Source organism: Hemicordylus capensis, chromosome 5 (genome assembly GCF_027244095.1).
Source record: "Hemicordylus capensis ecotype Gifberg chromosome 5, rHemCap1.1.pri, whole genome shotgun sequence".
Classification (NCBI taxonomy): domain Eukaryota; kingdom Metazoa; phylum Chordata; class Lepidosauria; order Squamata; family Cordylidae; genus Hemicordylus; species Hemicordylus capensis.
In genome coordinates, this window is record NC_069661.1 from 217,243,510 (window position 1) to 217,270,275 (window position 26,766).

General features: G+C 42.3%; 2 protein-coding genes and 1 long non-coding RNA gene across 16 annotated transcripts in view; 2 read left to right on the forward strand and 1 right to left on the reverse strand.

Moving 5' to 3' along the window:
• The window catches only part of FAM227A (family with sequence similarity 227 member A), a 25,828-nt gene extending 11,620 nt beyond the window's left edge, over positions 1 to 14,208 (forward strand). For 4 of the 5 annotated variants that reach the window (XM_053255893.1, XM_053255894.1, XM_053255895.1 and 1 more), the window contains 8 exons: positions 1,240 to 1,363; positions 4,281 to 4,388; positions 5,922 to 5,956; positions 7,305 to 7,383; positions 9,232 to 9,365; positions 11,080 to 11,236; positions 12,216 to 12,366; positions 13,821 to 14,208. In XM_053255893.1, the coding sequence (XP_053111868.1) occupies positions 1,240 to 1,363; positions 4,281 to 4,388; positions 5,922 to 5,956; positions 7,305 to 7,383; positions 9,232 to 9,365; positions 11,080 to 11,236; positions 12,216 to 12,366; positions 13,821 to 13,959 (927 nt within the window). In that variant the 3' untranslated portion in view covers positions 13,960 to 14,208. The remainder of the gene's footprint in view (positions 1 to 1,239; positions 1,364 to 4,280; positions 4,389 to 5,921; positions 5,957 to 7,304; positions 7,384 to 9,231; positions 9,366 to 11,079; positions 11,237 to 12,215; positions 12,367 to 13,820) is intronic. The other variant, XM_053255892.1, reaches the window with a different exon arrangement.
• Positions 1 to 25,175, reverse strand: part of LOC128327283 (uncharacterized) — a 28,148-nt gene extending 2,973 nt beyond the window's left edge. Inside the window, exons 1-2 of one of the 2 annotated variants that reach the window (XR_008308560.1) lie at positions 24,949 to 25,175; positions 3,316 to 3,423 (exon numbers count right to left, since the gene is read on the reverse strand). This is a non-coding gene — a long non-coding RNA (uncharacterized LOC128327283). Of the gene's footprint in view, positions 1 to 3,315; positions 3,435 to 24,948 lie in introns of both variants that reach the window. The other variant, XR_008308561.1, reaches the window with a different exon arrangement.
• DMC1 (DNA meiotic recombinase 1) overlaps positions 22,604 to 26,766 on the forward strand; it is a 30,295-nt gene continuing 26,132 nt past the window's right edge. Inside the window, exon 1 of one of the 9 annotated variants that reach the window (XM_053255880.1) lies at positions 22,604 to 22,657. The gene's annotated coding sequence lies outside the window, so the exon portion shown is untranslated. Of the gene's footprint in view, positions 22,658 to 23,498; positions 23,522 to 23,756; positions 23,792 to 23,948; positions 24,150 to 24,223; positions 24,526 to 25,042; positions 25,187 to 26,766 lie in introns of those variants that run through there. The other 8 variants (XM_053255887.1, XM_053255885.1, XM_053255884.1 and 5 more) reach the window with 8 other exon arrangements.

Below are 26,766 nucleotides of genomic sequence, written 5' to 3' on the forward strand. Positions count from 1 at the left end.
CACTTGGCTGTCATGGCTAGTTGTAGCCACTCATCAGCCTCTCCTCTGTGAGTTTGCCTAATCCTTTTCAAAAAGCCATCTGATCCTCCAACAGCACCTCCAGTATCTTCCTCACTTTGCTACTGCGGCACACTGTGTGCTCCTTCAGAGCAATACACCACAGTATCCATTGCTTGTACTTGACACCACTTTTCAGCACTGACAGCCTCTTCAAATAGCAACTTTATTTTCCCCTCCCCTTTATTTTCCCCTCCCCTCCCCACTCATTAAAAGAACTGCTTCTTTCCTCTTCATTGGGCCAAGAGTCCATACCATACCGAGGTTCTGAATTTACTATGTTCTACTCTTGTTTAAAGCTTTACATACTTCCATGTTTTCTGTGAAACAAACTAAAAAAACCTTTTAAATATATTTTCTTTCTTTTTGTTTCTGATAGCATTCTTTTTCCAAAATGTTATTCATCACTTTGCAGCAGTGATGCCTGTAAATTGCCTTGGGCATCTTTGGACAAAAGGTGGCACATAAATGTTATGCGGAAATTGAGTTCATAAATAAGTGCAACACATAAGAACAGCCCAGCTGGATCAGGCCCAAGGGCTATCTAGTCCAACATCCTGCTTCACACAGTTGCCCACCAGATGCTTCTGAGAAGCCCACAGGCAAGAGGCAAGGGCATGCCTTCTCTCCTGGTGTTGCTCCCCTGCAACTGGTATTCAGAGGCATCGCCTCTGTATTACATGTAATACAGTTAGTATTGCTGTTGCATTATAAACTGTAATTGTATAACTGGATGCAAATAGATTTCCAGAAGTGAATAGACAGCTTCCAGGAACCTTTTCCACATCAGCTCATCAACCAAAGAACCCTTGCATATTTGCCATTAAATCCCAACACACAGCAGAAGATTCTGCAATTCACTGTTTGTGGAAAGCATCAGCCTGCCTGGCCTTTGTGCTTCATTGCTGCCCTGCATGCACTGAAGAGTGCAGCAGCATCACACCTGTCGCACTCTTGTGGTTGAACCTGGCTGGGGAAGACAAGCTGACTTTTCGGGAAGCTTGTTTGCCATTCTTAATCATCTCAGTGGGGGACCTCTGATTAGATTTCAAGGAACCCAGAACATCATTTGAAAATGCCTGAATTAGAGCTTTGAATAATCTCTGGATGCAAGATGGACCTACAGCTGTAGTAACACATGTATGAGTTCTAATCCTCCCATTTTTCTCTCTTGAGCCTTAGTGTTTCCCATCCTTGCTGAGTCAAGCCGTGTATACCTGCTTCTGCTACTGTTTCTCGAGATCCTGGTTTAATACATATGAATTCAAAGCCCAGCTGTGTGATACACTCTTTGAGTGGCTGGGAGGTGAGATGCTCACTTTGTGGCAGTCCTTTGTGTGACCTGTGATTGTCTGTCCCTCGCTCTGCTGTGAGCCATGTTTGGTGAGAGGGAGGTGTGTGTCTTCCTGTCCATTGCAGACTATTCTCTGACTTCCTTCCCTCAACCTAAACTGGGATCCAAAGAACTGAGCAACTAGTTAACCAATTGGGGCCTTGGGCTTGTATCTCTTCATGATGTGTGGCCAACCACTGTAGAAACAGAAGGAACTTTCAAAAACAGTTTGCAGTGTAGCACGAAGGCCAACTCTTTAAAAGTCACCAACCCTAGTGGCCATACCTACAATCTAGAGCAGGGTAAGCAACCTTGGCTGTCCAGCTGTTGTTAAACTACAACTCCCATTGTTCCCAGCCACAAATAATTGTGACTGGGGTTGATGAGAGTTATAATTCAACATCAGCTGGAGAGCCAAGGTTGCCTACCCCTGCTCTTGAACATGCCTAAATAGGCTCTTTGGATCCTAGACCTAATCTTTTTTTATACAGCTCACAAGGCAGAGATATCTGGACACAGATGCAAACACCTTGTGGAGAAAGGCAGCTTTGAGGAGGGATTTTGAAAGGAAGAGTGAATGATGGGGAAAGTGCTGCTACCAGATGGAGAACAACTCCATTTGAAAGTGGAAGTTCTTTTTGCTTGTGTATGAGGGTCCAGGTGACATAATTCCCCATTCCACAATTTTGCAGCACCATCTGCTGGCCGTTTGATGCCAGTCCATGCAGATGGCATTACAAAATTATACAATAGGGAAGTACATAATCTGGACCCTGAATATCCAAGTGAAAATTTCGCTTTCAGACAGAATGTTTTCTCCTTCTGGAAGCACCCAAGTTTTAAGATCAGTCTTCTTTCCCCATGTTTCTGCTCCAAATTTCAGCCATCTAAGGCTGCTTTTCATGTGTACATGCGAGAGAAACCCATCAGGGCTTTGATGCATGCATTCTCCCTCAGAAGAGGGTTGCATCCGCAGCCTGTTATGGGTTGCCTCGACCTCCTGCTCCTAGACAGGGCCAATCACAGAGCCAGGTGGCAAGAGCGCCTAGATGAGAGAGGATCCCTCAATATACCACACTCCTAGTGTGGTGCATTGAGGGATGTCAGAGGACTTCCTCCTCCAGCTCCCTGCTCTGCTGCTCACAGCAGTGCCACTCGTGTGCCGTGGCGAGTGGCAGAGTGAACTGTGGAGGGTGATTGTGTGCAGGGAGGCAGTCAGGAGCCTGCCTCTCCACCCTCCCTCCCCAGAAAGGTCATATGCATGACCTCAGTTTGTCCCTTAATTAACTCAGACTGTGCAGTGTAGTATGCTGTTCAGCGCTAATGACATTTTTGGCAGCTCTTGATTCAGAAAATGGCCATCTCAGGAATAGACAACAAGATTTGGGTACACATCCAGAAGTGTTGCTGCCTTACCAGCAATGTCCTTGATGGTCTCATTTTATCTTCTAAACTCCTCCAAGCTTGACAATCCGTTTGCTGTTAGGCCATGGCAATAGAGTGGCAGAGAATGCAGAAGTGAAAACGAAACAGAATGGGTGCATGCAGGACTGAAACTATTTTGATAAGCCTAAGCCTAAGTGATTTTGCCTCCCCCGTCTTGTTATATGCAGCCAAAGATGGAGTCTATATGTGTGTTTTGTCCTCAAGAGACTTCCCAATTGCAGTCTCTTCTCCCTCGTCCATATACAGATATGAAGGGAAAGGAAGTTTGCTCCATTCACTTATGGAATGAGGAAACAGAGACTACAGTCAGAGAAAACATGTTGTCCCAAGGGTAGTGGTGTGTGTATGTGTGTTTGCCCTAGATTATTTTTCTAATTAGCCCAGAGCCCCTGGTGTTTTTCCATCCCAGGCAGACATCTGTGCTGCTGGCTGAGTTGGTTTGTCCCTGGGTGCATGTGTGTAAGATTGTAGGCACACACCTGAGCTTTTTCTGGATTTCTTCCAATACAAGCTGGTGATGCTCATGGTCTGAAGGCACATGATGCAGTTCTGCGGCAGGTCTGATCATGTGAGCTCTCTGGACAAGACTGCAAGTAAACTCATTAGAGGAAGAATGGGACATAAGTGTAATAAATAAATGATGAATGACATCCAGATTAAATCACTCCTGAGTAACCTTATTGAAATTAAGTAGTCCTTTAGATTAACTCCTTAGTACTGTTGAGTAACATAGTCTGGATGTCAGCCAGTAAGATTAGCCATTTCATCTCAAATAAATACAACCATTAGAATGTCATACACAAAGGAATAAAAGGTAAAGTGTGCCGTTGAGTCGGTGTTGACTCCTGGCAACCACAGAGCCCTATGGTTTATTTATTTATTTACTGTCAAATTTATATACCGCCTTTCATTAAAACAATCCCAAGGTGGTTCACAGAAAAATTAACACAATATAAAAATACACAATTAAAATGTTAAGCTAAAATACAAAAACATGAATCTGACTAAAGATTTAAAATACAAGCATAAAATAACCATACAACCATACGTGGTTGTCTTTTGTAGAATACAGGAGGGATTTATTTACCATTGCCTCCTCCCGCACAGTATGAGATGATGCCTTTCAGCATCTTCCTATATCGCTGCTGCCCAATATAGGTGTTTCCCCGGCAACCTCTGGCTTGATAGTCAAGCCATTTCCCCACTGCGCTATTAGGTGGCTTAGAGACAAAGGAATACCACTATATTTACTTTGATTTAAAGAAGTTACAGTTCTTCCAATAGTTTACTGCCACCATCTCCCCTTTTACTTTCCCCCCAACATAAAACAAAATCATACATAACCCTGTCCAATAAATTAAGAATTATATATATTATAAGAATGAGTCCATTCTTTGTCACTCCATTGGGTTCTCACTATTAAATCATATTGCCCCTAATATAGGTACCCTGCATGCTCCAGGGAGTTTCAACAAATGGGATTATTCCGAACTGGAACCAGAGCGATCCAGGAGAGAAGATCTCCTGTCAGGAAAGGGAAAACTAAGGGCTGGTAAGAATCCTGCTCAAACTGACATCCTATCTCAGCAGAGTTAGGCAAAACAGGCATCTGCTAGTTTGAATGAAGTGCCCTGTCTTGGAAGTGTCATTACCAGACACATTACCAGACGCCAGACACTTTGCCGTTATTCTTGCTGCAAAACCTAATTCTGCGTCAGTCAGCCCAAAGAATGTGCCACCTTTGTTTGGTACTAATTGAGGCTGTTCTCACAAGCAGCCAAGTCCAGACTTAAGCAGCCGAGCAGTTCTTGGCTGCCTGTGAGAACTGCTGGGATCTGTGTGGATCCCGGTGCTGCTGCGATGCTCAACCCAGCACCGTAGCCTGACTCAGAGTCAAAGTTAAGGGTGCAGATGTGCCCTTAACCTCAGCTCCAGGGTCACGTATCAGCACAAGCTGCTTGCCACCCATGCTGGCACAGAGACGGGCACCTACAGTGCACTGTGGGATTCTTGGAGACTGGTCGTTTGTCTCAGAGTGGTTGAATGGGAAGGTAGGTTAAACCCGGCCTTACCCCCTGCCTGCCCAAACACACACACACACACACGGTCATGTGAAAAGCCCCATTATGTCCCATCTGTGCTAACCACAGGCAATTAAACTGGATTTGGAGAGGCCAGAACTCAGTGGGAAAGTGCAAGCTTTTCATGTAGAAGGGCCCAAGTTCTAGGTGTCTCCAGTTACAAGCATTTCAAGAAATAAGACTGTGGAAAAACTGAGATCTGTTATCAGTCAGAGTGGACAAGAGCAGGATTAATGGCCTAATGCAGAAATAAGTGTCCATTCCCAGGTCCAACAGGGTGAAGGAGTTAGGGCAAGGAAGGGGCAAGAACTAGAGCCAGTAAGAGCTCAGTAAGGAAGCTGTTGCACTAGCAAGATCAGGATCTGATGGCAAGTTTGTATGGGAGCCAAGAGCCCACACTTTGCCTTGGTCTTTCAGTTGGACATCTGGCTGAGGAGGGACGCATCCAGGCACACATTTAATAGGTGCAGTTTCCGTACTCACTTCCTAGAGATGTCCCTGATGAATTTCTGCCTGATGCATCTCTGATCAAGGCAAAGTGTGGTGCGTGGAGCCTCATTTCTAAAGCCATCATCGTATACCAAACTGTACAAAGTCTTCACAGCTTATATGGCACGCAAGTTAAGATGGGCACCTTAACTTACAATTTCCATTCTTTTTAGAGCACGAGTGAAAATGTAAAGCATCTTAACTCTCATCTTAAATTGAAGGTTTTTGGATTACTGAATTGTATCTTAGGAAACATGTTTGCTAACAGTCTGGGAAAACATGGCATAAAAGGGGACTCTGTTTCTGGTCCTTGTGCCATTGGTGAATACAGCCGGTGTGTGTTGGACTGTCTTTCGTAGTAGCCAGTATCCCAATAAACACACTGTTTTTGTAGTAAGTATTGAAAGAATATGCTCTGCCCCAGGTAAAGAGGGTTGCAGAAAGAGAATTCCCCCATCCTCCAATTAATCTTAGGTTATAGATTAATTCTGAGAAGTATTTTTTTATTTCCTCAGACTCTGAAACCTTTGATACCCACAAGACCAATAAGGTAAAATATAATTTGATTTTCATGCATTAGTATCTGAGAGCAAGTCCTGTAGATGATATGTGCTCATCTTGGGGAGGTGCGGTGGCGGGGAATGAAAACTACACCAATAAGCTGGATTTACACACTTAGCTGTTGCAGCTCAAGGCTCAAGCCACCTCAAGACAGAGGGAGAAAGTAAAAGACCTGGAACTATTCTATAAAGATTCTTGCCCACAAATCTCTATCTGGGGATTACTGGATACACCATGCAAGCAGCAAAAAGCCTCAGGTTGCTGTGTCATGGCTACAGCATAATGAGAACTCGCTGCATGGATGGATGTTGCAAGAAATTCCACAGAGGGCTAGGTTGTGGATATTATCTTCAGAAGTAGTACCATCACTGGTGTACCACTACTATATTTGGTCATCATAACCTGTTGGACAGTGTTGGGACATCACTGGTGACAAGCGGCACACTGTTCCACCCCAATGCCTCAGGCGGTTTTAGAATTGTTGAGATGTTTTTCTTAGGGATGTGCAAATTGACTTGAATTTGACTCGAATCTGGGTGATTCAAGTGATTTGAATTAGAATTGAACCATCCCTTAAAAAGGCAATTTGATTTGAATTCAAATTGAATTTTCAAAATGTGATTCAAATTTGATTCAAGAGCAATTTGACATTTTTTTTAACCGTTCAGGCCCCCTGATTAGGTTAAAAGGTGACAAAATAGGGTCAAATTGATTCAAATTCAATTTAAATTTGAATAGAATTTTCAGATCAAATTAGAATTTGATACAGATTCAAAACGAATCAAAAATCTGTTTTGTGTACACCTCTAGTTTTTATTGAATTTGATAAACCCCTGCTAACTTGGCAAAGAGGCACCTTTTAACGTGGTGATTCTCTTTATTGAGCAGGGGGAGAATAACTGACCCTGTCCACCCCCCAGCACAGTACCTCCAGTGACTGTTGCTGGTGTCTATCTTATGTTTCTTTTTAGATTGTGAGCCCTTTGGGGTTAGGGATCCATCTTACTTATTTATTATTTCTCTGTGTAAACCACCCTGAGCCATTTTTGGAAGGGCAGTATAGAAATTGAATGAATGAATGAATGAATAATGGTGAGCTCTTGTCCACTTCAGCAGTTGAATGCTTGTGTAGCCCTTTAAAAAGAAAGGAAACTGCAAAAATGCCTGTTTCTGTCGTGGCTCAACATTTCAAGCCCTTTCTCCTTTAAGAAGAAGACAGTCCTCACACCCAGACTATTATGCATATCTCCCTGTTTGCTCTTTCTCCTCCAACAAGGTGAGATGCCCAAACGTTATGTGGTATGAAACTTTTCTTGGTGTCTTTTTTTGTGATCTAGAAACACATGTCTTTTAAGAAAGTTGTTAAGAGGGCCATGAAACACATGAAGAAGAGAAGTCATAATCAACTGCCAAAAGGTAACATGTTAAAAACTAAAGGGAATATAGTCAGGTTATTCCACAGAAGATCTCTTTCAGAGAGTCATCCACAGCACTTTGTTTTCAAATTACTGGAGCAGCATTAATGTAAGCACGCTTTCTCCAAGTATATGAGATGTCATGCTTCTACAGATAGAGGTGAATAGTTCATTTTCCTATGAGAAGATCCAAGAACAAGGGGCAGCCTTGCACTGGAAAAATGTATGCACTGGAGAAAAGTAATTATGTGCTTGATTGAAGGATAACACAGAATGCCTTCAAGATCCCATGCAGTGCAAATCCGTGTCTGTAGCAGCCATCTCAAGTCTGAATTGACAAATTCAGTGTACACATGAGCAGATTGTGAGGGCCCCTAGGACCTCAAGAGCAGAGATGGTAATGAGCAAGAGCCAAAGGCAGATCAGAAGGTGTGGCATTTAACTAGCAGCACAGAGCATTCCACTTCAGAGCCCTATTGGGGAGGAATCTTTTCCCTAAGTATGTTCCAAATCAGGGCCCCACTAATGCACCAGGAAGGGCCGTTCAGCCTGGTTGACTACACACATGTCAGTGTCTAAATATTATGTTATAACAACAACAACCCTTTGATGTTGTTGTTGTTGTTAGTTGCTGTCTGGAAGCTGCTAGTGCAACAACACTGTGGATCAGCTCCTGGTTTCACATTCTAGCAGACTTCTGGACAGCTCTGCTGCTGTTTAGCATGTGGCTCTCTGACTCTTGATGACCTTTCTGGTGCTGCTGGACAACTTCTCTGCTGGTGAGCACCCTGACTGACAGGACTCTAATCTCTGCAGATCTAAGTGGCTTGGCTGAACCACTCTACTGCTAAGACCAGGGACAGAACTGTGGTGTTTTTAAATGTTGCTAGTTGCTGTATATGGAAGAATGAGAGGGAGAAGGGGTTGTAGGGGAGGAATTTGGACTTTCAGCTATGTCATCAATACCACAATACATAGGACCCAGTGCCATCAGTATCAATACCACAATACATAGGACTATTAAAATATTATTTGGAAGTTTTACTTCCAGGTTCACGTAGTGCTATGGCAATAGTACACTAGAAAACTACATGCTAAATCCATAGATTCATACCATTCCCTCCCAGGACCTTTTACTAAATCACCCTGAAGTGCCCTTATTTGCATGTTTAATAAATAATTTGTTCATTATTATCTGCAGATGTTTGTTTTTATACTATATATGGTTGAGGATCAAGATCCTTGTGTTGCCTTGCCCCTGTGCCCAGCCAACATCCATGCACTGGACATCACACTTGTGGACATCAATGTCCACTTCAACTGCACACTCAGGTTTTGTAGAGTACAAATTGCCTACGTGACAGCTAATATGCACATTGGCTAGGCTGAGGGGTGGAGTAGAGGAAGCTGGTATGATCCTGAATCCTACCACATGTTGCTATGGCTGTCTACACAGAGCTGAAATTTACATGAAATGTTACATACATCAGTGTTCCCTCTAACAGAGATTCCCAGAAGTTGTTGACTACAACTCCCAGAACCCGCAGCTGCAATGGCTTTTGCTTGGGGGTTATGGGAGTTGTAGTCAACAACATCTGGGAATCCCTGTTTTAGGGAACTCTGACAGACATCCCCATATTCTATTGAATGAACAATATAATTGCTCACCTATGGATGGAGCTTTCTTTTCTGTATGAACTAGAGAAATGTCTCCTTGGATTATAGAATGGATTTGTTCAGATGTGTATGTCTCTCATTGTTTGACACATTAAACAAATACATCTTTCCTCTTAAATTAAGATGTCCTATTTAACAATGGATGAATAGCTGCTCTCCCCCCCCCCCACAGAAAAAGAGCACCCAGTTTTTGAATCTTATCCTACGCCTGATGAAGATAAATCTATACAGGATGTTCAGGTTTCACAGAACAAACATCGAAGTAAACAAAAAAAGAAGCTGAAGATTGCATTACTTCCTAAGGAGGTAATTTATGGAAAGGAGACATTTTAAAATACCTTAATAATGCTTAGCCTGGATAAGATAAACATGCATTTGTTGCTGTTGACATCTTTGAATATAGGTGGATGAAATGTCTGAAGATGCTTTTTAACTATCTCCAAGCATACACTTGATTGATGTTTTTTTGCAACATACAAGATAGTGAAAACAGAAAGGGAACACCTTTAACAAACTGATGAGCCACACAAATGTTGTATATCACAGAGCCCATTCTCACAGCACGGGTAGGAGAGAGTTAACCCAGACAGCTCATGTTGTGTGAGCCACTGGGAGTCCTCCTGACCCAGCTGCTTCAGACCCAAGTTGCCCAGATTACTACTCTTGTAAAAAGTGAGGTAGGAGGGGGAAGGAGCTCATCTTACCTCACCTTTTGGTCATCTGCAACACCGCGCTGTCAAAAACAGCTGCCGGAAGCTGCAGCCAAAAAACATTGCGGAAAGTGCAGCCAGAGGGAGGAGCACTGCTGCAGGCTGCCTCTCTGCTGCTTGCGCAGTGCTTTGTGGGATATGGGAGGACTTCCTTCCCCCAATCCCACTTTTGGGAATCTGCTGCCACTGGGCTGGCAACAATGCAGCTTTTTAAAACAAAACCGTGTTTTTCATTTTATATCCCACTCTTCCTCTAAGGAGCCCAATGCAGTGTACATGGTTATGTTTATCATAACCTGTGAAGTAAGTCAGGCTGAGAGAGAAGTGACTGGTCCAGAGCCACCCAGTGAGTTTCATGGCTGAATCGGGGGGGTTGAACTCGGGTCTTCCAGTCCTAGTCCAGCACTCTAACCACTATACCACACTGGCTATGCAACAAGATATCTCTCATGCAGAGAAACTACTTGTATGGACTTTCAGTGGGTACTGAAGTCGTTTTCATAAGCATAGCCAGGTCAAAAAAAGGTGCCATTTCAATCATAGACACACACACACTCAGGGGGTTGGTTGACACAAACAGCATCTTCCTATGCATCAGATACTATCAAATGATGACTATTATGTACCTTTTGGTGTCAAATGTTGACTGCTACTGCAAGATAGTTGGATGTCAAATGATAGTTGGATGTCAAATTGCATATCAAATATGTGCTAATTTTTTTTTGCACATCTGGAGAACACTTGGAGAATATTCTTCATGAAAATTCACAGAGGATTTGACAGAGTAACTTACCTACTCCAGAAACCAGGTTGTTAAAAAGCTTGTCTGTGAAGGCCTTCCCACACCCCATGCCCTGAGCTGAGCCTGAACTGGTCCCACTCAGATCAGCAGTGATAGTAGATAATATCAGAGACAAGGTTTCACATTTTCACTTGCTGCGATGAGTATTCCACTACCCTCTAGCAAGCATGATGAACACCAGCCTTCCTCTCAACTTTGAAGCTGTAGAAAGGTATGGGGATCATGTGCACCATTGCTTCATACTGTGCTACCCTCTCCCTAGCTTCAAGGCTGGGAGGACTGGGAGTTGTTTGGCCATTGCCTTTGGGAGGTGTTGGAGTGCCACCAAGCAGACAGGCCTCTGCCACCCCTAATATATTTGTGTTGATAATGGCCATATAAAAATAAGATGTCAGCAGCAGCAGTTGTAGACAGGTTTAAATGTAGGGAAGTTGTTCAGTCACGATGGAAACTATGAAAGTGTGATAGATCTGGATTGATGTGACAGCTGTTTTCATTTATCTTCCAGTCACATCCAGCCTGTTCTGGTCCTGAGTTCACCTGGCATTACTTGAATATCAGTGGACACAGCCCACTAATTCAGCACTTCCTCCAGAAACGGCATGCTGAACCAAAAACAGGATGTGACATCTTTATACCAAGGAGGGAGATCTGCAAGCCAATACCATATCCTTATGAAATACACAGGGGAAGTAGGGTTGGAAATTTCTTACATGATTATGTTTTGTTCATCACCCACCACTACAGGATTTTTTCTGTACTGTGTGCCATGTTGATCATTCCTTTGATACTAGCACTTGATCAACTCAGCTTAGAAAATAAATTTGCAGACTTCAGTAGAAATTCAGCCTCACAAAGGAGTCCCAAGTGTGAGGAGGAGTGGTGTAAATTTAAAGATATTGGGAATATTGTAAGAGAGTGGTTTTCTAACTGTGTCCTGAATAACTTTGAGGCCTCTCTGAAGCCTGTCAGAGTTTCCCCAATGAGATCAATAACAGACAAGTTGCTTTGACAAACAGCTTGCACAACACAACTGATCTTCCTCTGAAATAATGCACAGCTGTAGGAGTGTGGTGTGTGCGCTGTAGGGCATATTCTCACACAGGCCATATAGCCTGGCCAGCAGCCTTTATGAAATGGAGGATCAAACTAGATGAGAGATTAGAGGTCCATGATTGGATCTTCTGCTTTTTAAAATGCTTGCATATTTAAAAACAAAAAACAAAACACCCCACCACAGGACAGTTGGTTGTTCAAATTGGGACTGTGATGCTGTATGGCTCAGGTAGGAAAAATTACAGTTACTTGTAGGTTTTCCCTAATGGGGCAAAGAGACTGAAAAGGAATTTTCATCTGGAACTGAGAGAAGAGTTAAGCCCAGCTTTCCTCAGCACCACAATTCTAATCCAGACCAGCATTTCCCTGTGGTTGATTAATTTTTAAAAATAGGAAATCTAATCACAGATCTTCAGGTGGTTTGATTCTATGTGTGCTTTTTAAAAAGCCCCACAGAATACTTTGCAACATACAGGGGTTTCTTGATATAATCTGTAGATGTTTTAATGGAATATTTTATTCATTTTATTGAGTCCCATTTCCAGATAATTAGTGAATTTAAAAAAAATTCCTTTACACCTAAAATCACGGATACTGCCCAGACATATGCAGATGTGGTCAAGCAGGGTTTCTGTATCCTCCACCAGAGACACAGAATCTTCAAAAGGACTTATTGGAAACACAGAAGAGAAATGAGGAAATTTGATGAGCAGTTGCTAGAGAACCAGGAGCTTGCCAGGTATTTAAAGAGCTAGTAATATAGCTTCATTCTACAGGACTCCATAAGAGTCTTTTCCATGTTCAATTTCTTTCACAATCAGTAAACAATCTGTATAATTAATTCTCCAAGACGGGCTGGTCTTGGATGCGTGGGGATGCGTGGCAGCCTCTCGCAAGAGTGGCAGCACCACTCGTCAGAGTTCCTGACTTCAGCCACTGGCCGAAGCCCCGCCGGCCTGAGGAGGTGGCTGGCGGGAGGAGGAGGCGGTGGTGGTGGCAGCCCTGGCCCGGGTGCTGGGGTGAGGAGGCGGCAGGAGGGGACGGGCAGGCTTGAAAGCTGGCCAGAAACCACGGGTGGGCGGGGGGGAGAAGCGGGCCAAGCGGGTGTCAGAGACACCCGGGGGAAGAGTCAGGGAGAAGGGGCTGAAGGCGGGGGAGAGTCAGGGAGAACTAGGGGCACAGACGTTGTGCACCCAGTCAGCTAGTTGTCTCATTTATTTATCCAGATTGTGAACTACCATTGTTAAGGCAGCTCATTATCCTAAGAACAAGACTATATATCCCTGTATTTATATTGTTTTACATTCTATAATTATATGTTTGTAATGACCCACAGTCAGTAAACACACTTGTGCATTTATTGCACATAGTCCACAAACTTTCCCTCAATATTGCACTTCTTTAAGCAGATTTGGTATTGCCCTCGCACTTAACATAGAAAAATTGGGTACTTCTATTCCCGCAGATTTTATTTATTTGTTTGTTTATTCATTCATTCATTCATCCATTCATTCATTCATTCGATTTATATACCGCCCCTCCAAAATTGGCTCAGGGCGGTTTACAACAAATACAAACAATTAAAATTAATTAACAGTTAAAATCAAAACTTAATCAAACAATTAAAATCATTTAAACTTTAAAAACATTTTGAACCAGCATTAAAAATTTAAACCATAAATCTAATTAAAGGCCCGGGTGAATAAATGTGTCTTCAGCACCTTTTTAAAGGTTGCCAGAGATGGGGAGGCTCTTATTTCAATGGGGAGCGCATTCTAAAGTCCAGGGGAAGCAACAGATAAGGCCCATCCCCGAGTAGCCACCAAGCGAGTTGGTGGCAACTGCAGGTGAACCCCTTTAGATTCACACATGACACATACATGCTAGCCCTCTTAAGCGGGGAGGAAGTCCTGCCCCACACTGTCATTCACCCCCTCCAACTAACCTGTTCACACTTATGGTTCCATTTATCTGAAGGGGGAAGTGCTATAAGTGTGATGACCAGCACTTCCATGAGCTGCTACCTGGATTGCTGGAGGTCGCAGCTCACGGAAGCGCTAGCCATCACACTTACGGTTGTTGTCATCATCTTTAGTTGCTTCTATTGAATGAATAAATCAGTCCTCTCCTTGAAAGTGTACAAGTTAATTCCAAATATTATTGTTTGTTTTTTCTCATCACTTTATTCCACAGACAAGAGATGCAAGAAGAAATGAAGAGAAGGCAAGCCCAAAAGAAGAAAGAGATGCTTCCTGTTTGCTCAATTAGACTTAATAGCGCAGACAAGATTTCATGCCAGTTACCAAAAATCGTCATCCAGAAACCATCCTAGTTAACTTACATGTGACATCTAACAAATGTAGATGTCTCAAATTGAATGGTGATAAAAATACACTCTTTGAATTAAATATAAATTGGGTATGTTTTGAAGGCCAGCTGCACTAAATATCATTTCTATCTCTGCTTTATAGAAGGATTCTTTGATTGCAAAAGTTTGGTATTAATAGGTGTAAATATACTGCCGATTCAAAATAATTTTGTACCATATAAAGCAGCATACGTTGCTGCTGTGAAAACAAAACTGGCTCAGCTGCGGTTTCCTTCTTTATTTCCTCTTTGACCTTGGGGAGCAGTGCCAACTACCCAAAGAGCCTCACCTTGCTCCTTGCCAGGTCGGTCCAGAATAAATCAGAAATCATCCATGATCTGATTATGAAGAGAACCACCTTGTATGTATCACAGAGACTTGGTTGGAGAGGCTGGTGGCCCAGTCTGGTCCCAGCTGCTCCCTCCAGGGTACTCTGTTGAAGATCAGGTAAGAGCACGTCAGTGAGGAGGTGGAGTGGCTGTGGTCTCTAATAATATTTCCTTTACCAGGATCCCTGTCAAAATGTCTGATCAGATCAAATGTGTGTACTTAAGGTTGGGGACCAGGGATGGATTGAGACTTCTGTTGGTGTATTGATCACCCCACTGCCCAACAGAGTCCCTAACTAAGCTGACTGACTTCGTCTCAGGATTGGCATTGGAGTCTCCCAGGCTTATGGTGGAGGGGGACTTCAGTGTTCACTTCGGGACCAATCTGTCCAGGTCAGCTCAGGAGTTCATAGCGGCCATGACAACTGTGGGCCTATCCCAAGTGGTCTCAGTACCGACACATATTGCTGGACACACACTTGATCTGGCTTTTATTCTGTTCAAGGTGGTGTTCCGTGGGTTGGGACTCCTGTGATTTCCCCATTCTCATGGACAGACCACTTTCTGGTTAATGTTGGAATCACAATCATGTCCCACCTCTACACGGGTGAGGGGCCTATTAGGATGTTCCACCCAAGAAGGTTATTGGATCCAATACGATTCCAAGGATTCAGTGTTGGCTCTGCCAGTTATTCTGTTGATGCCCTGGTGGAGAACTGGAACAGCAAACTCACCAGGGCAGTAGACATGATCACTCCTAAGTGTCCTCTCCAACCTGCTTCAAAATTGCCTCCTTGGTATATATGAGAACTATAGGAGCTGGTAGACGATTGGAGCGCAAGTGGAGAAAGACTCAAATTGAATCTGACATATTACGTAATAGAGTGCATTTGAATACCTATGCTGAGGCAATACGTGTGGCATAGGAACATAGGAAGCTGCCATATACTGAGTCAGACCATTGTTCTATCTAGCTCAGTATTGTCTTCACAGACTGGCAGCAGCTTCTCCAAGGTTGCAGGCAAGAATCTCTCTCAGCCCTATCTTGGAGAAGCCAGGAAGGGGACTTGAAACCTTCTGCTCTTCCCAGAGCGGCTCCATCCCCTGAGGGGAATATCTTACAGTGCTCACACATCAAGTCTCCCATTAATATGTAACCAGGGCAGACCCTGCTTAGCTAAGGGGATAAGTCATGCTTGCTACCACAAGACCAGTTCTCAAATAAGTGATTCTTTTCTGCCCGTATTGCATCCGCAATTTCATATCCAGCTGAGTTGTTTAGGGTTGCAAGAGGGCTAGTACATGCCCCTCCTCCCTTGAATCAGAATTTGGAACCATCAATTACCCACTGTGACATTTTAAATGAGCTTTTTGTGGATAGAATATCTCATATTCAGGCTGACTTAGATTCAGATTCCACAATTATTGCAGTCTAATGCAGAGGTGTCCAGCAACTCCTCTGGGTTAGGCTGGATCAGTCTCAGTTTGTAGTTCTTTATGATGTGGACAAGCTGCTTAGAATGGTGTGGCCTACCACCTATTCTCTTGAACCTTGTCTGGCATGGTTTATACTGTCTGGCAGGGGGGTTGTTGTAGAAGGCCTGGAATACATTATAAATACTTCTCTGAGGCAGAACAGGACACCTTTCTGTCATAAGGAAACAATTATTAGACTGTTGCTGAAGAAGCCTGCATTGGATCCCACAGAGTTAAGCAACTATAGGCCTGTCTCCAACCTTCCATGGCTGGGCAAGGTAACTGAGAGGGTGACGGCCTCCTAGTTCCAGACAGTCTTGGAGGAAACTGATTACCTAGACCCATTTCAAATTGGTTTTCAGGTGGGGTGCAGATTGCCTTGTTCTGCCTGATGGATGATCTCCAACAGAGAATTGACGGAGGGAGTGTGACTCTGTTGGTCCCTTTGGATCTCTCTATGGAGACCTTTGGTGTTACTCACTACATAATCGTAACCATTAAGATGTCATTAGGCAGGTACAGAGTGCCTTCCCATCACTACTGAATAACCACAACTCTCCCACATATCTGAAAGTTGGTACAGAGCTACTCAGATGACGTTTCCATTGGGAGAGCAAAGGGTAGCAGTTTTGCATGCCCTTTAGCAAGTGTGATGGCCATGCTGGTCCATTGAATGGTATAGAAGCATCTGAGGCTACAACACTGCTGAAGCTAAGCAAATGTGGACCTGATTTAGATGGAAGATCATTCCAAACCATGTAAGTAATATATATATTTTAAAAGTTTGAGTAGTCTGATGCTCATCCACATATAAAATTTCAAAACAGGCTTCAACCCTTCGCTCCCACGTATTTGAAAGTATGTATACCAGGTTTTACATGCATGTGTTCTTCAGACTTGACAAGAGGCATGTGTGCTGTTATTCCCATCAGAGACAAAACATAAAGCAAAAATTAGCTTGATGGTCCATTGTAGATTATACATGTATTTATGCAGGTTTGGAGTATAGATATGGCCTAAGTGTCTGCGTAACACAGTAGATTGGACATTACCAGATTTGCTCTTTAGCCCCCTTATGAAAGCTCGGCTTACATTGCCTCACTTATATAAGGGGGTTACATAGGCTATGTCGTAAATCTGTTAGCTTGGCTAACCCAACAGGATTTACAACACCCTTCAGCACTCCCCCTGTGAGATAACAGAAAGCAGCAGTGAAACTGCAAGAAGGAAAAGAAAAGAAAAGGCTCACAAAGAAAATAGTAAATGAATTAAGTCCCCTGAACTGAACTAGGCACCCCCCTCTAACAATAACTGAGTCATAAGTGAAAAGAAAACAAAGCAAGGAATGAAAGGAGTGAAAGACAACAGAACAAAGAATTAACGGAACAAAGCAGGAAAGCATAAACAAGGCAAACTGGAACTCGGAAAAGTCTGGAATTTAAATAGCACACTGTTTGCCACCAGCGAAAGTTGCAAACAGCATCTGAGCAAGTGAGAGACTGCTAAATATATATGGCTCAAGAGAACCAGCAGCCAATCAGGCTTTCCTGAGTCAGCACTTCAGCTTCCTCTCTTGTGATCTCCTGCGCCTGTGTGACTGCCACTGAGCCTGCCTCTTGAGACACCTTCTCAAGACAGGTGAAATCCCAGGCTCCTCCCCATCAGAAATCATGTCTGGCAGCTGTTGCGAATCTTCAGCTCCAGAGTCTGGTCTCCCTGCCAAATCCTGTTGCTGTGCCTCTGAGCCCTCACTAGCAGGCGAATCCTCCTGCTCTGACTCTTCTGAGTCAGAAGTCTGAGCCATGACAAGAAAACACCCTTCTTTTCCAGTAATTTGGCTTACTTTAGTAATATTGTTTGTTCTCCATACCCCAAAAGCTTTGAAACTTTGCCCCAGAGTAAAAGCTCTTTGCTCTAGAAAGGTAGTTTGTCTTAGATCTTTTCCTGAATTGTTTGTTTTTCCATCCATCCTATATTGCTTACCTTAGCAATATGGGATAGATGGAAAATAAATGATTCAGGAAAAGATCTAAGACATGCTAAAAATAAAAATTTGGTAACGTCTTGTGATCTCTCTTTTGGAGGTGAGAAAGCGTTTCCTCTAGGGATCTTTCTTTTGGAAACTGACCTTCAAGATCTAACCATGAGTTACTTTCTTTGACCTCTGTCATTTTAATAGCCTGCCTCACTGCAGAGCAATGTCCATTCACCTTTGTGTGTGCCACTGGGTTTGCATATAAAGTCTTAATCGCCTATAGGAACCTCTCTCCAAATTGCATCTTTCCAAGTAGTTTCAGTAGAAAGCTTCCCTCAAGGCAGTCAAAAGCCTTCTCTGCATCAGGAGAGACCACTGCCAATGGTCTCCGTTGCTTGTCACTGTAATTTATCACATTCCATGTCCTGCGAAAATTGTCAGCTGTCTGTCTGCGTGGGATAAAACCTGTTTGGTCTTTATGGACATAATGTTCAATGAAAATATTTAGTCTGGATGCGGGTAGAGCAGCAAATAGTTTTACATACTGGTTTAGAAGTGATATTGGGCAAAAGTGAAGTGAGAACTCTGCCTGGTTTAGGCAAGACAATGATTCACACCTCTGTCCAGGATTTAGGGATTTCTCCCTTCTGCAAAATCAGATTGTATAGAGGCATCAAATTAGGGCTAGCAAGTCCTTAAATTTCTTATAAAATTCTCCCATAAACCATCTTTGCCTGGGGTTTTATTGTATTTAGTCAATTTATGCCCACAGTTATTATCTCAACAGTAAAAAATAACTGTTTAAGAGGATGTCTTCTTCTTCATGAACCCCACCACCCATTGAAATCATCAGGAGAGATAAGTCTGCAGTTGCCACTGGCTCATCTGGTGGCTACTCAGGGACGGGCCTTCTCCGCTGTTGCCCCGAAGTTTTGGAATGCTCTCCCTGCTGAAATAAGAGTCTCCACATCTCTGACAATTTTTAAAAAGTCTTTAAAGACACATCTGTTCACCCAGGCTTTTAATTAAAAACTGTTTTAATAGTTAAAACATTGTTTTAATATTTTAAATTGTAGTAATGTTTTAACTTTTTCTGCTGTCATTTATTTTAACTTTTAATTTTTTCTGTTGTCATTAATTTTGTTTTAACTAATGTTTTAACTTTTCTATTGTCATTTATTTTGTTTTGTTGGAAAAGGGGAAAAAGGTCTGTTGAGGAGATTTATGTGGTGCTCTGACAGAGTCTGTAAGTTACTAAAGAAATTTTGAGTTTGATACATTGATAGTTTTTTGTTTTTTTTTAACTATTGACTGCCGTCAAGTCGGTTTCGACTCTTAGCGACCACATTGATAGATTCTCTCTAGGATGATCTGTCTTCAACTTGGTCATTAAGGTCTCTCAGTGGTGCATTCACTGCTGTTGTAATCAAGTCCATCCACCTTGCTGCTGGTCATCCTCTTCTCTTTTTTTCAGCTTTTCCCAGCATTATGGACTTCTCAAGGGAGCTGGGTCTTCACATAATGTGTCCAAAGTTTAGGGTCTCCTGAACTGAAGATCAAGCTTCCATGTATTTTATATAGTCTTTCCAGTTTTTGCACTTTTAAAGTGACTTCCTTGAGTTCCCTTTGGGCTCTCACTTTCCAGAAGGAACCCACATTGATCAGTTTGCCTCCGATCAATGTTTTCATTGTATCCCACACTTTAGTTGGGTTAACACCACACTCCGTGATATGCATGAAAAAAAAAAAAATCCCTTATCTCTTCTGTTAAATTTCTGTAAGAAATTACCTTGTCATTCAGCAGTAACCCATTGTTAAGCTTCCAGTCCGCTCCTTTGTTGTGTCTTTTTCTACTTGCCAAATGACAGGAAATCAAAGCATGATATGAACAGGTTATGGGTCCTATCTCTGTTTTCCTTGAAGTATTAGCTAGCTCAACAGAGATAAAGTCCAATCCAGAATAAGAATTGTGACAGTATAAGAAAAATGTGTAGTCTTTTGTTGTTGGATATGTATGTCTCCAACTGTCAAATAGGTTCCTGACCATACACAAATCAGAAAGTTCTGATCCTGAATGATTCCCTGATATAGTTCCTGACCTGTCCATAGCAGGATCTTTTGCCATATTAAAGTCCCAGTCTAATGTTTGCATTCCTGCTCCCATTTGTTGCAATACTTCTTGTGTGCCATTCAAAAATTCTTTCTGGTGGCTCATAGACAGAACCCGCAATCATGGGCTGTCCCTTCCATGTCCCTTTGACAAATACATACCTTCCTTTTTGGTCTCTCACTATATTTTGGTGAGTAAATTGGCAAGCTTTACATATAAGGGCAGCCATTTTAAATTTTGAAGCCCAAGGAGGCTTTACACACAGGGCTCCTACCCCGAATCTACTTCAGAAGAGAGTGTGTGCATTCATACACCAGCCAAACTTACCCCGAAGTCTCTTCGAGATTCTTGGACCCATTCCACACAAAAATTGGGCTTTGTGGTGTGAATTCTAGCTTATCTCGACATATTTCCAGATTTTTAAAATGCTGGTTTTAAGTGACTTTTTCTGAAAACGCCGGAGCAAATAGGAAGAGGCACTGACATAGAATCATTAGCATGATAAGAGGGATGCTCTCTTTAGAAATGCAGATATCGCTCTTTAGGAAGCTCTCTCTCTCCCCGCCCCCCATTGGATAGAAGGAAAACACAGACGCATGCCATGTGAACTTGTTTCAAAATGAAACCCGAGAGCAGAGGGGAGGGGCCGCTTCCCTCAATGCCATGAGTGTAGTTTGAAGTGGCTTCGCTCAACATTTACCTCAAAGCATGAAGCCATGTGTAAATAACTCCCAGGTCCTGTGAATTGCATTGGTTACCACTTGGATTTAAAGAATGGCTTTGAGGTTCCCCCTTTATATGTTTCCTGCAACAAACAATATCTGGCTTCTCTTTTAGTATACTTTTCATTATTCTAGGTATTTTAATGGGGTGGCTGAATCTTTATGATTCAAAGAAAATATTTTTAAATAATTAGCTGTAGGAGAACAAATAAAATGTCTTCTTTCTTAAATAAAATATACCCTTCTGATCTAGTGTGAGCATTTTGAACAGGAAAGTTAGAAATTAATCAGCTGATGAAAGGAGTAACCATTCCCCAGCAAACTCCCCCCCGCGCGCACCATTTCCCTCTCCCTTTTAACTTTTGAGCCATTTGGCTTCAATGGCCCTCTGATATACTTCAAGTTTATTTCTGTTCCAATCTCTGTGGTGGGGGTCTCTCCTGTTTCTCTCACAAAGTTCAGCTGAACTTGAACTGAAACAAACTTAGGCCTGGATTTCTTCTTCTTTACATATGGAGTGGACAATAGGAAATAATAATGGTGAATGCTAAGTCCTTGCAATTTTGACACGTTTTCCATTTGTCCAGGTTGTCACTGTGTTCCATCTCTTCTGCCTTTTTGCAGAGGTGATCTGAGACTGGGAGCCCAACTGTCTTCAGCATTGCACAGCCCTCCTGGCCATCCTGCACTGACACTAATTCTCCTTTGTATAAGCTCATTAATCTAAATGGGAAGCCCCATCTGTATATATACTCTGCTTTGGCCAGGGCCTCTATGATATCTCTGAGGGCTCTTCTGAGTGCCAGTGTCTTCTGGAACGAATAGTGAAATACAGGTGATGTTGCTTCCATGATAAGCAAAGGAGCCCTGGCTTTAGGCTTCCTTTAGGAGCTTGTCCCTTGTTCTTGTGTCCAAAAATTTAGCTATAAGATCCCTTGGTTTCCTATTATTCATATTCCTTGATTTGAGAGGGGGCCCATCCTATAAGTATGTGCCAACATTGGAGCAACTCCGTCTTCTAATTGCAGGGCACCTGCCAGCCATCCTGACAAGAAACCCTGCAAATCTGCTCCTTCGTATTGCTCTGCAAACCCCCTAAAACACAGGGCATTTCTCCTCAGCTTGTCATCTATATATTTGAGCTTGATTTGTATATCTTGCTCCTTTCTCCTAGCACCTGCCATTTCCGCATTAAGGCGCAAGCCTAGGTCCATCGCGTCACTTGCTCTTTCAGCCTAAGCTTGCCATCTTCTCCGGATTTCCAGGTATTTACCAGATTTTAAGTATGTTCCCTGGTGCCTGATTTGCCCATTAGCTTCCCTGGATTCCTAGCTTTCATTTAAAAAAATAAAGAAAGAGGTGGGGCTAAGGAGCGAAAATGCAGTCACTATTCTGTTCAACCAGAGAAGACAGCATGGTGTAGTGGTTAGAGTGCTGGACTAGGACCGGGGAGACATGAGTTCAAATCCCCATTCAGCCATGATACTAGCTGGGTGATTTTGGGCCAGTCACTTCTCTCTCAGCCTAACCTACTTCACAGGGTTGTTGTGAGGAGAAACCTAAGAATGTAGTACACCACTCTGGGCTCCTTGGAGGAAGAGCGGGATATAAAATGTATAAATAAATAAATTTAGAGAAAGGCAGCTGAAGCACAGGAGGCTGGCTGGGAGAGGTTCACAATAAGTAATTCCCCTGAGGAATGTTGTCTTTGTTTTTAATGTATTTATTTGCATATTTTTATACCACCTGATATGCATATCTCTAGGTGGTGTACAAAATTTAAAATATTTAAAAATCACTAATTAAAATACATGACAATAACAACAATAGAATAAAATGATTAAAACAAGTTTTTAAAATTATTAAAATTAATTCTAATTAAAAGCCTGAGAGAATGGGAGCAGGGGCGTAACTATAATAGGGCAAGGGGAGACAGGTGTCTGGGGGCCCACTGCCTTATGGGGCCCCCAGAGGCAAGTCACATGACTGACTCCCCCAGCCACGCAACAACCCGGGCTTCCTTCAGTTGTATTCATCCTCCAAAATGGATGTGAGTGTTAAGACCTGGAGCTACCAGAACAGCATGTCTTTCTCTAGTACCATTAAATGACTTGCATCGCCCACAATTTACAAAACCTTTTAAAAAATAATTTAGGATGATGTTCTATTGCGGCACATGGGATATATAGATATAGATATAGATATAATAAATTTTATTATGCTTTTTGTTACCACTATTCAGCCTCATTTAAGATTTCTGATTTAAGATTAAATGAGTTCTTCATAAGATGAGCTTCAGAAAGGGAGGAGCATTTTAAAATCTTGTCTCTGGGCCCACTCCAACCTTGCTACGCCCCTGAACGGGAGGGTCTTGAGGTTCTTTTGTCAGCAGGGGATCACTATAGGGCAGTTAAGACGATAACTTGATTTTTATGCAAATCATTGCATATCTGTGTATTGTAATGTTTAAGGTTTTTGGTTTTATAGTGCAATTCATCCTGTGCATGCCTACTTAGAAGTAAGTTCCATTGGTTTCAACTAGATTTTATCCCAAGTAAGTGTGTATAGGATTGCAGCCTTAACTGGAAAGTTCAGTGTATTTTTGGTTCTATTGCTGCTATGCATATCTCAAACTTTGCGTAGTCTTCATTTTCTAAAGATATTGTTTTGTTTTTGTGTGTTTTTCAGTTTTGCCTTAAGCCCCCATGAATTCTCCTTGCCCCCTGCTCTTTTCCAGCCTATAGTAATTTTGGTGTTACATTTTATATACTTATCTCAGGATGTAAACAGTGACCGTTACAAGGCTTAAGCATGAAAGCCTTAATCCCTAGTGCCAGTTTTTAAAGGTAAATTGTAGAATGTAGTGGTGATGAAAATGCACTCAGCACCGCTCCCCAGCATGAGCTTTAATTTGGTATCTTCACCAATCTTATCTGATATCTTCACCTTTACCAATAAATAGCATATTCAAATTAGCATATTTAAATTAATAAGTAGCATATTTATTCACCAATAAATAGCAAATCCAGGTATTGGAAAATAGAGAGGGATGGCAGTCTGCAGTTGGTTTGGAAACTGACAGCACTACATACCGCTAATTAGACAAGGTGGAAAAACTGAATTTGTATACTAGAAAGTGTTGAGATATAAAGTCTGGGTGTTTAATGCTCAGGTAAATGGTCAGGTAAAGAGATTCTCCTCAACTATCATGGATACACACATAGATTCTTTCAGCATTTGGTTATTTTTTATGTAAGATTGTGATGAGAGCTGTACAGTACTGAGAGACATTTGTCATTGCCGTGCTGTGACTAGAGCATTGGATATCTGGTCAAGGATATCTGGGATGAATCTCTGCTCAGCCATGAAGTACGCTGCGTGACTTTGGGCCTCTCAGCCTAACCTACCCCACAGAATTGTTGTGAGGCTTTAAAAGGTTGGCCTGTGTATTCTTCCCTGAGTCCTTGTAGGAAGGGAAGGATATAAATGTGAGTAGTACTAGCAGCAGTAGTAGTAGTAATATAATATGGATCCACTGACATGTGAGTAAGTCGTGGCCAATTATCTCATCCCATACTAAATGCTTTATACAAAGCTCTGACGTGCCTGACCAAAAAATCACCTCAGTCACTGAGTGTGAGAAAAATGGCAGCCTAGATCTACGCTTAGCCACAGTCCCAATTTGATTTTTGGCAGAGGATCCTGAGAGGGCGAGCATATCTACAGCTCTTCTGCCTTCTGGTGCTTAGGGCTGATCTCCTAACAGGAGAACAAACCCAGTTGTATTAATGTTTTATCCTGTTGTCTGAGGCAACTTATGTTCAAAAATGCTGCAGACTACCAGGAAACAACATTCAAGGAGTACAGTATCATTTGCTCTTCAGAAATGAGCAGGCACGGTTTTATAAAAGACAAGAGGTAAAACATGGTTTTTATCTTTTTCATGTAATGTGTCCCATCTGTCATTTTTGAGGAAGGGGCGGTTTTCTTATCTCAGGAAAACATTTTACCTGTTCCTAAAGAGATTTTGAAACATGATGAGAAGATTTTATCTTTCTCTCATGATATCACCACTTCAACAACAGCATCTAATTTAACTGAAAGTGAGTGATGGGGTGGCAGGTGTCATTCTGTTGCAAGCATTCCACATTTTGGGTATGGGAGAACATATACTAAAGCCTAAATCATATATTTATTATTGAGGTGGTAAGGTCTACATGTGGTAACTTTATCCCCTCATTTTCATGCAAGTGAAAGAGATCTATGTGAAAATTTCCATTTACTACATCAGAAAAGAGAAATAAAAAGCTTCAAAGACTAGTGTTTTCTCTTTCATGTTACCTTTGGAGATTTTGATCTATAGGCTCTTTTAAAGATCATATTCCATGGGGCTGACAGACATTGTAGTTACAGTATCAGATGCTCCAGAGCAGGTGGGGATCCAGCTCCCCTCAGGCAGAGGAAGTCGGCCATTACTGTTGTAGGGTGATACAAGTACTGGAACATGATGGAAGTGAAGAACTTTCCTTTATATATTTGATAAAATTAGGCATGATTCTTCAGGTTGCTAAAGCCAATGGTATGAATAACTGACATATCTTCCCACAATAATAACTAAGGATTTGTTTTAATCTAATCTAATCTAATCTAATCTAATCTAATCTAATCTAATCTAATCTAATCTAATCTAATCTGTCTATCTACCATATTTTTATACTGCCTGATATGTACAACTCTAGGCAATGTAAAAAATTTACAACAATATTTAAAAATCAGCACAGATTAAAATACACAAAACAATTAAAACAGCATAAAAATAAAAACAGTAGCATAAAACAATTATTAAGACAAATTATTAAAATTAATTCTAATTTTAAAAGCCTGCATGAACAGGTGAGTCTTGAGGGTCTTCCTGAAAACAAACAGAGAAGGAGATGCTCTTATTTCATCAGGGAGCATATTCTAAAGTACTGGGGCAGCTACAGAGAAAGCCCTGTCCTGGGTTGCCACCAAACGAGCTGGTGGCAACTGTAACTGGACCTCCCCAGAAGATCATAACAGGTGGCAGGGTTCATGACAAAGGAGGCACTCTCTTAAATGCCCAGGACCCAAGCCGTTAAGGGCTTTATAGGTAATAACTAGCACTTAGTATTTCACCCGGAAACATGTCGGCAACCAGTGCAGTTCCCTTAATACTGGTGTTAAGTGGTCTCTTCGAGTTGTCCCAGAGATAAATCTGGCTGCTGCATTCTGTGCCAATTGTAGTTTCCAGACTACGTACAAAGGCAGCCCCATGTAGAGTGCATTACAGTAGTCAAGCCTGGAGGTTACCAGCATATGTAACACTGTTTTAAGGTAGTTTTACCTCCAGAAATGGACGTAGCTGTTGTATCTGCCGAAGCTGATAAAAAGCGCTCCTGGCCACTGCCTTAACCTGAGAAATCAGGGAGAGCTTTGGGTCCAGGAGCACTCCCAAAGCTACATACCTGACTTTCAAGGGGAGTGTAACCCCATCCAGAACAGGCAGATCTAAACCATCTCTCGGGTCCCGACCCCCTACAGTCAGTCTTATTTGAATTCAACTTCAGTTTGTTATTCCTCATCCAGCCCATTACCGCCTCCAAGCAGGCATTTAGAGAAGATATGCCATTTCATGATGAGGTTGATATGCAGAAATAAATCTGAGTGTCATCAGCATATTGATAACACCCAGCACCAAACCACTCCCAGCGGTTTCATGTAGATGTTAAAAAGCATTGGAGACAGTATAGAGCCTTGTGGAACTCCACACTTTAGTTCTCGCTTTGCAGAACAGCAGTCTCCAAGCAATACCATCTGGAATCTACTAGAGAGGTAGGAATAGAACCACTGTAGTGCCACCCAATCCCACCTCCCTCAGGCGGTCCAGAAGGATACCATGGTCAGTGGTATCAAAAGCCACAGAGAGATCCAAAAGGATCAGCAGAGTCACACTCCCTCTGTCCATAGCCAGTTGATCATCCATCAGGCCGACCATGGCAGTTTCAACCCCATAGCCCACATGGAAGCCAGTTTGAAATGGGTCTAGATAATTTGCATCATCAAAAACTGCCTGGAGCTGAGAGGCCACCACCCACTCAAACACCTTGGAAGATTCAATGGAATTCCAGATATCTATGA